Source organism: Buceros rhinoceros, unplaced genomic scaffold, assembly GCF_000710305.1.
Source record: "Buceros rhinoceros silvestris isolate BGI_N320 unplaced genomic scaffold, ASM71030v1 scaffold7868, whole genome shotgun sequence".
Classification (NCBI taxonomy): Eukaryota; Metazoa; Chordata; class Aves; order Bucerotiformes; family Bucerotidae; genus Buceros; species Buceros rhinoceros.
The window spans coordinates 3,112-15,429 of NW_010427445.1; the positions used below are offsets into that span (position 1 = coordinate 3,112).

At 38.8% G+C, this 12,318-nt stretch overlaps 1 protein-coding gene across 1 annotated transcript in view; it reads right to left on the bottom strand.

The window, feature by feature from the left end:
- The window catches only part of LOC104498517 (von Willebrand factor-like), a gene marked incomplete at both ends in the record, with an annotated part of 37,857 nt that overhangs the window by 730 nt on the left and 24,809 nt on the right, over positions 1-12,318 (bottom strand). Inside the window, 6 exons of the mRNA XM_010141910.1 lie at positions 1,436-1,592; positions 2,262-2,381; positions 4,007-4,147; positions 4,743-4,889; positions 7,982-8,116; positions 9,803-9,941. Of these exons, the coding sequence (XP_010140212.1) occupies positions 1,436-1,592; positions 2,262-2,381; positions 4,007-4,147; positions 4,743-4,889; positions 7,982-8,116; positions 9,803-9,941 (839 nt within the window). The remainder of the gene's footprint in view (positions 1-1,435; positions 1,593-2,261; positions 2,382-4,006; positions 4,148-4,742; positions 4,890-7,981; positions 8,117-9,802; positions 9,942-12,318) is intronic.

Genomic DNA, 12,318 nt, shown 5'->3' on the forward strand with positions numbered 1-12,318 from the left:
TGGTTGTCTTTCCTCTCCCCTCCCTGTATTTCCCATGTTTTTCTTTCTACTTTCTATGACATAGTTGTTGGGAACGGGTAAGCTGAAAGATCAGGCTCACAGGAGGATGCTACTGGGCACACTCAGGACCATCAGAGCCCTGGAGGTAGAAAGCAGGTCAAGGTAATGGATTTCCCCCACTGCAGTAGCTGCTCTGAAGGAGAGCAGTTTAAGGACAATCATCCATCACAAACTCATATCTTCCTCTAACCACATAGTCATCAACCTCTCTTACTACACAGACTCTAATCCATTTATCTTCCATTCTTATTACCCCATTCCCATCTTCTCTTGTTCTTGCTGGCAGTGTTTCATTCTCCTTTTCTAGGCACCCCGTCATGCCCTTCACACACCAGGCCCTTTTCACAAACTCAGAACAGGATGCCTAATCACGTTCCTCCCACGCAGTAAGAAATCGTGGTGAAAACACTTCAGTAAGCCTGTTATGTAATTAACTGCTACATCTGGCTTTTGCAATATCCAGCCTTACCTGATTCTTGGAAATAATCTGCAAATATTTCTGGAATATAAGACCTCTTTTCATATGATAGGAACACTTAGGGGAGGTAAAAAAGATTCTATAGCAATACCTACAAGTATCAGGAGCATAGCAGAAAAAAGTAAATAACTGCTTAAAGCAAAATGATGGACTCACCTGCAGGGCAGTGTACATGGCACCCTTCCACACACCGCAGAGGGCACTCCAAAGGCTGTGGGTGCTGGCACGTTATAGGACAAGCAGGTCCACAACTATTATATCGCCATTCACACTGAAAATCTAATTCTTGTTTATTCAGGTCCTCGCAGCTTTGTGCTATGCAGTGAAAGAATCAAAGGTGAAAAAATCAAACCATAGTGTATTCCCCATGACCCTCAGAATGATGACACCAAACTTGTTATAAAGTGGAGCACATACACAGAAAATAAAAGATTTCCATCTTTAAATACAAAGATTTTTTTTACTTTTTTTTTGTTTGTTTGTTTACCACATCCAAGGCAGGCCACTTCTTCACACTTACTTTTTTCACATAAGGAAATACTTGCTCTAGACAGAGATATTTGGTTTTGATTAAAAAAAATGCAAAAAACAAACTTTAAGCTTTAATTAATATATAACTATTACAGAAACCATTTCTTTCTTTAGATTTGTTTGTATCATAGAGTATTATATCTCCTAACTGAGGGAATGTTTTTTCCAGGTATGGCTCTGAACATAAATAGAAAATGAAGTGGAAATGTCACTGTGAGCTGCTAGTCCAGTCCCACTACAGTGAAATTTTCTGAACACGAGCGAGAGCAGAGCTGCTGGATAAGAACAGTCTATCTGAGCCAACAGCTTATTGCTTAAAAGCTTTAACTTTTTCACCCAATTCTTCCTCATTTCCCCAATACTTACGGCACAGAGTTGGTGATCTCCAGTGAATCACAACGCCTTTTTGTGCACAGACATGTGCATAGGCTGCTATAGCATCACAGAAGCAAGCGCAGTCCCCAATAGATTCACAAGCACAAGTGTCGTACAAGCAAATATCTATGTAGGGCTCAGGATTCACCTAAAAAAGAGAAACACAGGGTACAGTACACCCAATGATCCGCTTCATCTCTTTCTTGCAGACATATTTAACCATTAGATGATTTAGCTGCTCAATATGGCAAGAGTTGACGTGCCACATAAATCAGTGCAGATCTTTCTACTGATGTCAGCAAGGACTCAAATTGAGCCATGTTGTTGAAGTTGCTATAGACGCTGCAGTTTCTTGTTTTTCTTGCAGTTTTTTTCTTTTTTCTTGCAGTTTTCTTCCTTAAAATTCCCCATATCGAGTAACTTTATATGTTTTGAGGCCCTGTCCCCATACACTCTCGTGCAGCGGCTTGGGTAGAATGCAGTCTTAGTGGCATTACATTAACTCAGCTCCCCCTTCTTTCAAATCTCAACCCTTACGGGTGACTTCATGTACCAGTCTCTGGGCTTCCAAGCAAAATTTCCCTCAAGCAAAATTCATTCCATAGCTTACTACTAGGTAGTATCTTGCATTTGCCCATGAAGCATCAGCTATAGGACAGGGTCAGAGATGAAAATGCCAATTAGCCAGCCTCCTCCAAGTCCTGTGTGTTGTTAGCACAACCATCCTTTTCCCTTCAGCTGTAATCAGTGTCAGCACAGAAAACCAGTGGCAGAACATCAGAACCGAAAAATGTGAAGCATGTGACACAATACTCACGAGCTTTTTGCATTCTTCAAAGAGATTCCCAGACAAAATGCTGCAAGATGTTTCTACCATCAGCTGCTTCACTACGTTTCCATCACACAGTGCAGACATCAAGGTCTGTTCCTGGTTGGGCTTAATATTGTAAGAGACAAGCACACATTGCATTAGCCTTGCCTTCAGAACCTCAGCATTCTTCAAACTGAAGGAAGAGACTCACTAACACTAGACATTTTTCATGACAAAGGAAATTGTTTCTTTGTGTCTTTACTCAACTCTTCAGCCTGTTGTATGACAGGCACAGATACTGCCATGGCAGAATGCAGAATAGAGCAAGTCACCTCCCACATTAGCTCTTACTTGTATGCTGTGGTTTGACATAGATATTTTGATGACAGGAAGTCCCACTGTAGCAAACACCCATCCTGAAAATCGTCGTTCACACCTCTACAGAGGGCCCACGAGACTCACAAATATGGTCAATCTTCAGCAGACAATGACCAAGGATACTGCTGAACAAGAATAGCTCTGTAGTTTCTCCTCGTCTCACATTTAATTTATCTAAGAACAAGGAGCACTAGTATTGACATGGCATTTATCATGGAGACAGTCTGCAGGTTCTGGCCTGTGTCTATTACACTGAAACAAGAAGCTGCTCCTTCTCAGTCTTACCCTGTGGTCTCACTTCTCATTATTGCTACTTCTTCTGTGCTCCAATCAAATCATATCAAAAATGTAACATTCAACAAGATCATATTTGGGCTATGTCAAACTTTCACATAATTAGCAAACTAACCCAAAAGATTTAATGTGATAAAAGATTAAATGTTCCATTTTATTTTCTGATAATTTAAATCTTTTAAGGAAAGGTCTAAAAAAAAGTCTTCTTTTCCCCCTCTCTGAAAATTTAGACAAATTCTCAAGAGAAAGTTTTACCCTTAAAAGCATCATCTGAATGAAATGCTTCATTTTACAAACATCAAAACAAATTGTCTTCAAGTTGTTTCCTCTCACTTTTTGGATTGGAAACATTTTTGATCATAATTATTTGTCAGCTCAAAACATATATTATCCAATTTCATTCTTTCAAAACTCTGTCTTTGGAAAATAGAAAGTATATCTTCAGGTGTAGCAGAACTAGGACCCTGTGAAATCACCTAATTTCCAGCACCAAGACCACTTTCAGGTAAGAGGTAACCACCTCAAAATTCAGAAGCAGTGAGAGATGGTAATAAGGACTCACAGCCCCTTCTGCATCTTATTTTTTTCTTTTCAAGCCTCCCCAATCTGAAAATAGTAATTGAATGCTCTTTTAAAAAGATTGAGAAGCACATACAAAGAAATTAACCTGTGCATTGAGTTGTTTATAAATGGACAGAATAAGATTTGAGATATAGAAGTTTGGATAGGGAAATACAAAGTTTTTATCTGAACTCTCCCTGTCTGAAAATTACAGCTGTTTTTTTTTAGATTAGGGTCTAAAATGAGATTTCCAGTTATACCTGGATTTCAAGCATCTGGGCTGGCAAACTCTATGAAGAGCCTCTACCATACAGATTGGCTATCTGAAGCCAAGCAGCACAGAGGCTTGAAATAAGTTAATTGGGCTTTCATCAGATTTCAAGAAATAATATTATTTGGCAAAAATATAGGAGAAGGTGTTAATTTATATTTATTTTTAGCCTTCCAAACCTCTTTGATCACTCTTTTGTGATACTGTAACCCATATTAATTAGTTTTCACAGTTCATTCGCAATCACCTTTTCAACATCAGCACAGTAGGGATTAACTTTCCAAGAATTCCCAAAGTCAACTGGATCTACTTCAAGATGTTCGCTGCTGCTGGTCAAATCATTGTTTTGGATTCCATCAAAATTTCCACACAGACCACACACTTGATCCTTGCAGGGAAAGAAAAACAAAATACATAAATCTTACAGCTGTAGACCGGCTCAGGGTTTTGGTGAGAAGTCTTTTTAGCCTAGTGCTTTAATGGCACGAGGCTTAAAAACTGAAATAGACATAGTCTCTCGCAGAGAACATTTAGCTCCCATTCCCATTCTGCTTAGCTGAAAGTAAGCCATACGGTCTCCAAGGACTGCAGGAAGCAAGACAGCTCTGATCAGTGGTGCCTGCTGGGTCTATTTGGAGTATATCCCTACAATCCCATTTCATTTCTGAAGGTGACTGTCCATCACTAGAGAATCTGGGTTCCTATACTGCTCTTCTGGAATACAGAAAAAATCTCTCAAGGCATAGTTATTCTGAGGCACCATAGCATTCATCCTTCCTGTCATAGCTCATCTCCAATTACCCAGAATTTATTCCTTACAGTTGAACTACTGGGAAAGCAAGCAATCCTTGCAGTGTTATATATATAAAAAAAATCTCTTTGTTTTCAAGCAAGTGTCTAACACTCCATGGAAACCTATCAGCATGTCTGCACAAAATAGTGCTATTCCCCAGAGACAAGGTAAGTGAGCAAAAAATACTTACTTTGAAATTGCCTTTCAAGATAACTGAGACTCCCATGGCCAGATCCCAAGTCACGCTGATGCTTTTGCCCAGTAAAATGATGTAATAACGGCCAGACCTCATGACTTCTAAATCACTGTCATCTTTAGGAGGTACCTTGATTTTTACCTGAACAAGAAAAGCATATTGTTCCATCAACCATGCCTCTAATTACCATTTCACGTAGGTCACTTTGCTAGTGGAACATGTGCTCATAGTTAAACATGCTGTTCTCTGGAGGATAGACAGTTCGCATAGACTATATAGAAGCTCCTGTGCACTTGCAAAACTGTAAGGGAGGTATGGATAAGGGACAGATTACAGGTTTGTCTCACACTGAAAAGTTGCTGCGGATAAATTATTGCCTTAGAAACACCACCTCTGAACAGCAAATTGGGATATAAGTACACTATTTCAATCTCATCACATTTCTAGAATTCTGAATGTGGCAATGTCCCTTGCACTCCTGAGGTATAAGATATACTCACCACAAACGCTGACACACAAAGCAATTACTGCTAAAGAGAAGGATCGCTGATAAAGAAGTCAGGGTATACTCAATTAATGATCAGTTTAATATTCAGTCGACGGTTCACTGAACAATTACAATCTATTTTTATTTCAACTTTTTAGGAAACTAACAATTCTGCGCTCCTGTGGCAGGTAGTGACAAAAGAGCTAGCTAGGTTTAAGTGTAATGTGAGCAAGGAGAATCACATGCATCTGTGGTCTCTGAAGGACCACAGCCTGGTTCTGAAGTCAGGAAGGACTTTCTTCACAACCAGCTACAATAACAGCAAAATTCCTGAGAGATTTCTTTCGGTGTGTCTTCATTTTTCTATCACTTTCACTTCCCCTGTCTGTGTGCCTCATTCTTTTTCCATCTGGCTGCAAATTCACCGCCTCCAGCTACTAAGAACTTAAGAGATTAATTTTAAATGCTTTCTTTCACACCATAATCCCCTTTGAATAGGAACTCTAATAGGATTATTAACCACATTTGGAGAGAAAGTTCTGGCATGGCTGTTAGTTTAAGCACTATTAATGCATTAACTGAAAACTGTTTAATTGTGAAAGAGGCAGATGAAAACTTTCAATCAGTACAAATAGTGATTAAAGCAAGGGAGAAAGAGAAGCCCACAAACAAGTCACCCGCTCCCTAGTTTGAGGGCAAAATATTTCTTTATCTCACTATTCTTTCTTGCTTAGCTCAGTAAAAGCTCATCACTGTAATTCAATTCTCTTCATCTCTGGGTTATTGTGACAGTTCACATCCTCTAAGGATGTTCTAAAGAGAGCCTTCAATGTCTTCAGGAAAGAACATATTAAAAGATATTCTAGGAACTAGAAGCTTTTTTACCTTCTCCTATACTCGATGTATTACTATGCAGTCCAGTCACGCTTGGTTACTTAACTTCTAAATATAGTAGCCTCTGTCTTTCCAAACTCAGGCAAAAAACAGAAAAGGACAAAGCTGAGCTGGGAGGTTGACCTAAGTTACAGAATTTCTATGTTTATGGAGGCCTTTTTCCCAACCATGAAGTCATAAACTTCAAACCTTGAAAACTGGCAGATTCATTTGTTTTCAAGAAGCAAAAATGAATTCATGATAATTTTTTAATGTGAGTCAGAACCATAATATGCAGATACTTCAGTTAAGCCCCTGTTTACTTAAGACTAGAACCTGTTCTCAAAGCAATATAATCTTAAAACAATGCTGCTTAGAAACATCTTAATGGAAAAAACCAGACTTGATTCTCCTTGCTTGCTTCTAAGGATTCTTATGGAAAAAGAGTGTAGAATTTGCCTAAGAGTCTTCATATCAGCTGTTTTTCCTTAATTTCTCCTTTGGTTGCTGTCATTTCTAAGAAAAACTGCTCTACATATTATTACACTGAGCCTTCAACTCTCTAGAAAGACAGCTAAAAATTCAGCCTGTAGGTCTGTAGAATTTGACTGAGCACACTGTAGAATTTGACTGTCCAAGGCGTGGACAGCATTGTGATACCGACCTACTCCTTGCAAGGACATACCCTCTCAGGGAGCAAACATCCTCAGTTGCTGGAGTTGCCTAATCTGTCCTTTCTGGCCCTCCTTTAGGTGTCCAAATGGAGTCACAGCTTCTCTGAATATTTGTCATCTAAAGAACCTTTCAGACAAAGCCTGACTCTGTTGAATGATCCCACTATTCACCCTCTTCCAGGTATGGGATTCTTTAACAGCAAAAATAAAGAATTGGTTGGGGCAATCAATATGTCCTATGGTCATTTCTCCAGCAATTAAAAATCTACATGGATCATGCACCGTCAAAATGCACCGCACAGACCCTGTTAGTAATGTCTGTGTTTCACATGTTCCTGTCAAGTATCAGTGGCATGCAGCAATTGTCAGGCTATGCAAAACATGGTACAGCCTTGTCTGTTAACCCAAAACAGAGCAAATGTAGAGAGGTTTCACATTTCACCGGGAACACTTTTGCAAATCTCTGGTTCAGATGCCAGTTCAGAGCACAGCACTTCTGAAAACCGATCAATTGAAACACTAAGATCCACTGTAGCTCTCTACTGTTTGAACACACAGACCATTTTAATCGTCATAGTGCTTAAAGCAAAGAGCTGAATTCTGCCCTTTTGGGCCACAGAGGGGCATGGGAGGTGGAAGTGATTCTTGGTCAATTCTTCAGTGCTCATTGGTAGGAAAGGGGGGGAAAAGAAGAATGCAGTCATACGGATTTTCCATCTGACAATTTAATAGGGGAAATGATAGATATTTCCTTCTGCAGTATCAACTTGTGTCAGCCATGACTCCTTTTTTTCCAATGTGCTCGGTCATTCGGGTGGCTAAATTAGGTCTGAAGCTTTACTAGTCATGGGACTAGTAAACTAGTAAACATGGGATAGTCACTTTTAGCTCTTCCTTACACCTAATCTTGCTCACAATAGACATAGACCTTCCATGTTTAGAAAGGGCATTCCTCATATGAGCTTGCATTGAACAACATTCTTATCAGACATAAATTTATTGGCATCAACCAGAAATACCAAGAAGACATTATACATCTGGGAGTAAAATGGATAATTATAATCCTGCAAATCTTTTCATTTTATGATCTAATTTTCAAGAACCATGGAGAATGAGGACATTCATGCCTCATCTTAATAGACAACCTGAAATTCTTTTCCCCAAAAAAACTCAAAGAAAGAGAACAGAAATGTACATACGTTTCCATCAAACAACTCTATTTCCCCACTTTCGTACAGAATGATAACTCTTTTGATGCACTTTTCTCCAGTGAAGCCACAACCTTCATTTGAAATTAGTATCCGGAACGTTCCAGAGTCATCCTTGCAGAAATCCTATCAGATGAAAATTAATGAATGAGTGGAACATTTGAAAAACAGATACAATTCTATGGAGCAAAAGGAAGCCTCAGATCACACCCACTGTAATATGTGGCCAGTAGGATATATGTTGACATGCCAACAGTTCCCACAGTAATTTATTTTGTGCTTAGGATTGATATTCACATGATACACCCCTTAAAGAACGAGGTATACTCTGCCAGTGACATACACACGTGCACATTTTGCAGGGTACTCTTTGACAAGGAGAATCATACTATTACAGTATTCAATATATTTTAAAGATCTGCAATGGACACAGTGTACATCTTAATATACAGATATTAATAATTAAACAGTGAAAACAAGACTATAGCTTTAATAATAAAATAAAAATATAAACCTAGAAGGTTAGATTAGAAAGAAGGGTTAGAAAGAAACTTGGTGGACAGTCTTGAGCAAAAAGTTTGATGCCACTGTTTTCTTGTACAAAAATAATAATTACAATAGTGTCAACTTATTTTGGGGGAAGCAATTATGAAGTTTAATGTATTGTTTTTCTTTTAAGTCAAACATTTCTGAGATGCAAGGAGAGTTAGTACTACATTTATATGATGATTCATTAATCTCAGGCCTTTTAGGTTTTGGGGGGGTTTTTTGTTTTTCAGTACACACTTTTTAAGAAAAAGCCCCTTTCTATAGTTCTCTGTGTTTGTCATCTGAGGAAAACAGATCTCATTTTAACTTTAAGTAGTTTTGTAGTATGTTCTATTACTGCCCATAAGACCTTTACACAAAGCTCTCACTAGTGTTAGAGCAATCATTCTTCTAAGGTAATCCAGCTCTTACTGAGGTGGGAATATATCACAAAGACCGAGCCAGAGACAGGCTGATCACACTTGCCTGCCCAAGGAGAACTGTAAGAAGTAATGTACCTCATGAAAAGGGCCTGTGAGAAAAACAGTAGCCCACCAAAGAAGCATGTCATTTTGTGACTGCAGAAGACTGTTGTTATCAATTAGCAGTGAATCCATTTAGTGTTAGACCACATTTTTCAGATAAATCCTTCTTCTTTTGCACACACATTTTTAAATACACGATGATTTGCACATGTAGATGAGCCTTAATCTTACTTAACTCTAAATTTCTGGCTGCTTCTACAAACCACAAGTTGATATTAGTGTGCTATGCCTTTATCCACCTCTCCTCTTTGCTGCAAAGCAAATGGATATTGTCAACGGACTCCAAAAAGGTTAGTGCCTGGAACAGATGAAGTGAATGAGCAAAGTCTGTGCTCTGAATGCATTTAGAGAAGACTCACCAAGCACTCCTTGTCTCACTCTGTCCAACTACAAGGCATCACTACAGGATAAAGAAGCTAGTGGAGAATGAAGAAAGATTTCTTTATGGGTACCTACAATTCTTGTTAGAGATGAGATTCAGACAGCTCCTCTCTGTACCATGCTGCTATCATGTTTTATGGCTGCCAGCTAGACACATGACAACCTCATTTCTACAGAATACTACGCAATCTTCAAAGTTGTCAAGGCTTCTTTGTAGTCATTAATAAGCTCTGCTCTCCTCTACATACATCTGGCTAAGTAATTGAATACCTAACTGTGATTTATCCAAACTTTAGACTTCTCTCCTGGTGTGAAATACCTTATATATTACTGGGTATCTCTGGCATTTAGTTCTTACCTGAACTAATACATACTGACAGTTTCCTGGAAACTTGTATTTCAATCCATCAAATGTCAAATAATGAGCTGTACCGATAACAGTGCAGGTGCCATCACAGTTATTTTTGGTGCATTCCCACTTTCGACCATGGCACACACTGTAACAGAGAAAATGAGTCAGTGACAGTTACCATTATTTCCAACGTACATAAAAAATAAAAGAATGCAAGCTGCTTTGGGAAAAGTGAAAGAGCAAAAGTTTCTGCTTGCAGGAGGTCAAAAGTCACTACATTCAGAAGTCACACAAGTGGAGGTAAGCTACCATTTTGCCTTTTTCCCAGGCCTACGTCAGGGAATAACAGACTGCAGATCAAACAAGAGCAATGTTCCCCTGCGTGTCTTATCCCAGACATCAGCTGCAGCTCTGTGAGGAACCTCTGCAGTTGTCTGTGCTGCTGTATGTCCTCAGGTATATCTCCAGCAGAATCTCTCTATGTCTGGCCTGGAGATGGTACTCTTAAAACACTCCATGCCTGAGCTGCTGGAATCCTTCTCTAGACAGACTTCTATAACTACCCTGCACCAGGTAACACTTTATCTCATTAACATAAATTAGCATATGTTAGCATTGGGTGCATAATTCAAATAGCACATTAACCTGTTGAGTGAATAAGGAACGTGTTCCCCTTTTTCTAACAAATTGCACATAGAAGTATGTGCTTTTTGAACTTTCCTATTATAAGAAGAGGCCTGGACAGAGCCGGCTCAAATATTTTGTAATGCTATAAGTATTTCATTTTGTGTATGCTGCTCTGCTCTGGCTAACCTCTTAGAAAAACAGATTGATTACTCTCTAAGGACCATTACAAGTTAAACATAAAGTATAATACAGCAACCCTGGCTTTATTTGCAGTGCTGTCCATCTTTCCATCATTAAAAGCAAAAATATTAGTGAATTTAATATCCAGCTGATGTCAAAGGACATGAGCTTACTCTATTAATCAACTTCTGCGACGAAGTAACCAAGATGGTAATTCAGCCTGCCCAGTGATTTGTTCAGATTGTATCTTAAGTATAATACCACCCTTCTCCAAAGAAGAGTCTCTGTTCTTAAATTAAGTTCATTCTTCATCATAGTTTATCTAATCTAGTAGTTGGAGATACTACCTCACAGTCCAACAAGAACACACGTACAGATAGATTTATTTCTTTTCCTGTACATACGTATATATATACACCCTCTGAGGAATGTCCTACGCTGTGATACTGTCCCCTGAGACCTCCTGTGGTGATCAAACCAGAACATCTGCCATACAGGAGAATTCAAGTCTGGCGACATACAAATAGGACTCCAAGCAAATTTCAGTTATACAAGAGAAGATGTGACAAGAGTCCTGATCACGAAAGGAGATACACCAGTGGTTGTCTGACTGTATAGCTTGCAAGTGATGTTGTCAAGGTCACCTCCTAGACTTCCTCACAGGCACAGAATATGCAAGGGGGAAAAAAACTGACATGCAGAGCAAAACAAGATGCTGTCTTGTTTTTTCAGGGGGAGGGGAGTCCAGAGAGCAATCAAACACAGGGTTAAGCTCTTGATATTGCACCTGTGTTGCTGTACCAGCAGTATTGCACTGCCATTATTGTAAAAAACAGTGATGCCATGACAAAGGTGACAGTGTTCTTTGCTTTGCTTTATTCCTTCTTTTGTGCTCTTTTTGCCTTTTGGCCTTCGTTGTTTTGGTTTGTTTTTAAAAATGAAACAGAACAAAACAAACAAAAAAAAACCCCACCTGATGACCACCTTCTGAGCGGATATTCAGAATGTAAAGAAAGCCAGTTTTTTTGATGTAACTCTATCGCTTTTCAGTGCAATTACACCAAGTGTAACAGAGAGAACAAAAAATAGTAGGGCTCCTAGTCTTCATGCTGACAGCAAAACAGCCATATTCAACACCAAACGTTATTAAATTTCTGAGAGTTTCCAAGAACATTTGTACCCTTTCATTGGTGTGATACATAATAATCTAAATTTAACATGGTACCCTCGTAAATAAGGCTCAAGGAAGTAAGTATGCTCATTTTAAAATGAGGAAAAGAGGGAAATTGAGAAATAAAGAGACTTCCAAGCACCAGCCCATCCTCTTGCCCTTTTACAGAGGTATCCTGGAAATCTACAAGCCTCACTATGGAAGCTGCAGGTATGAAAGGGGATCTTTCCTTTGGCATCCACAGGCTTTTGATCAGTGAGATAAATTGATAGGTTAACTAGCATGAAACTGAGAAAACAAAATTAAAAACAAGGTCAATGAAGCAGAAAATCTGCTTAATCTTTTTTTGTTTGTTTGTTATTAATTTTGGGAAGTTAGAATATTATCTGACACCATCTCTAATAATCTAATATAATAGTAATAATCTAATAAGCAATGTCTTGCTTGAGATTGGAAAACATTAATCCACTAAATGCTGTATGAATGCAGACGGACACCATCACTACACCAGGGATTTTCTAATCAAACTCTGTAAGGGCAGGGA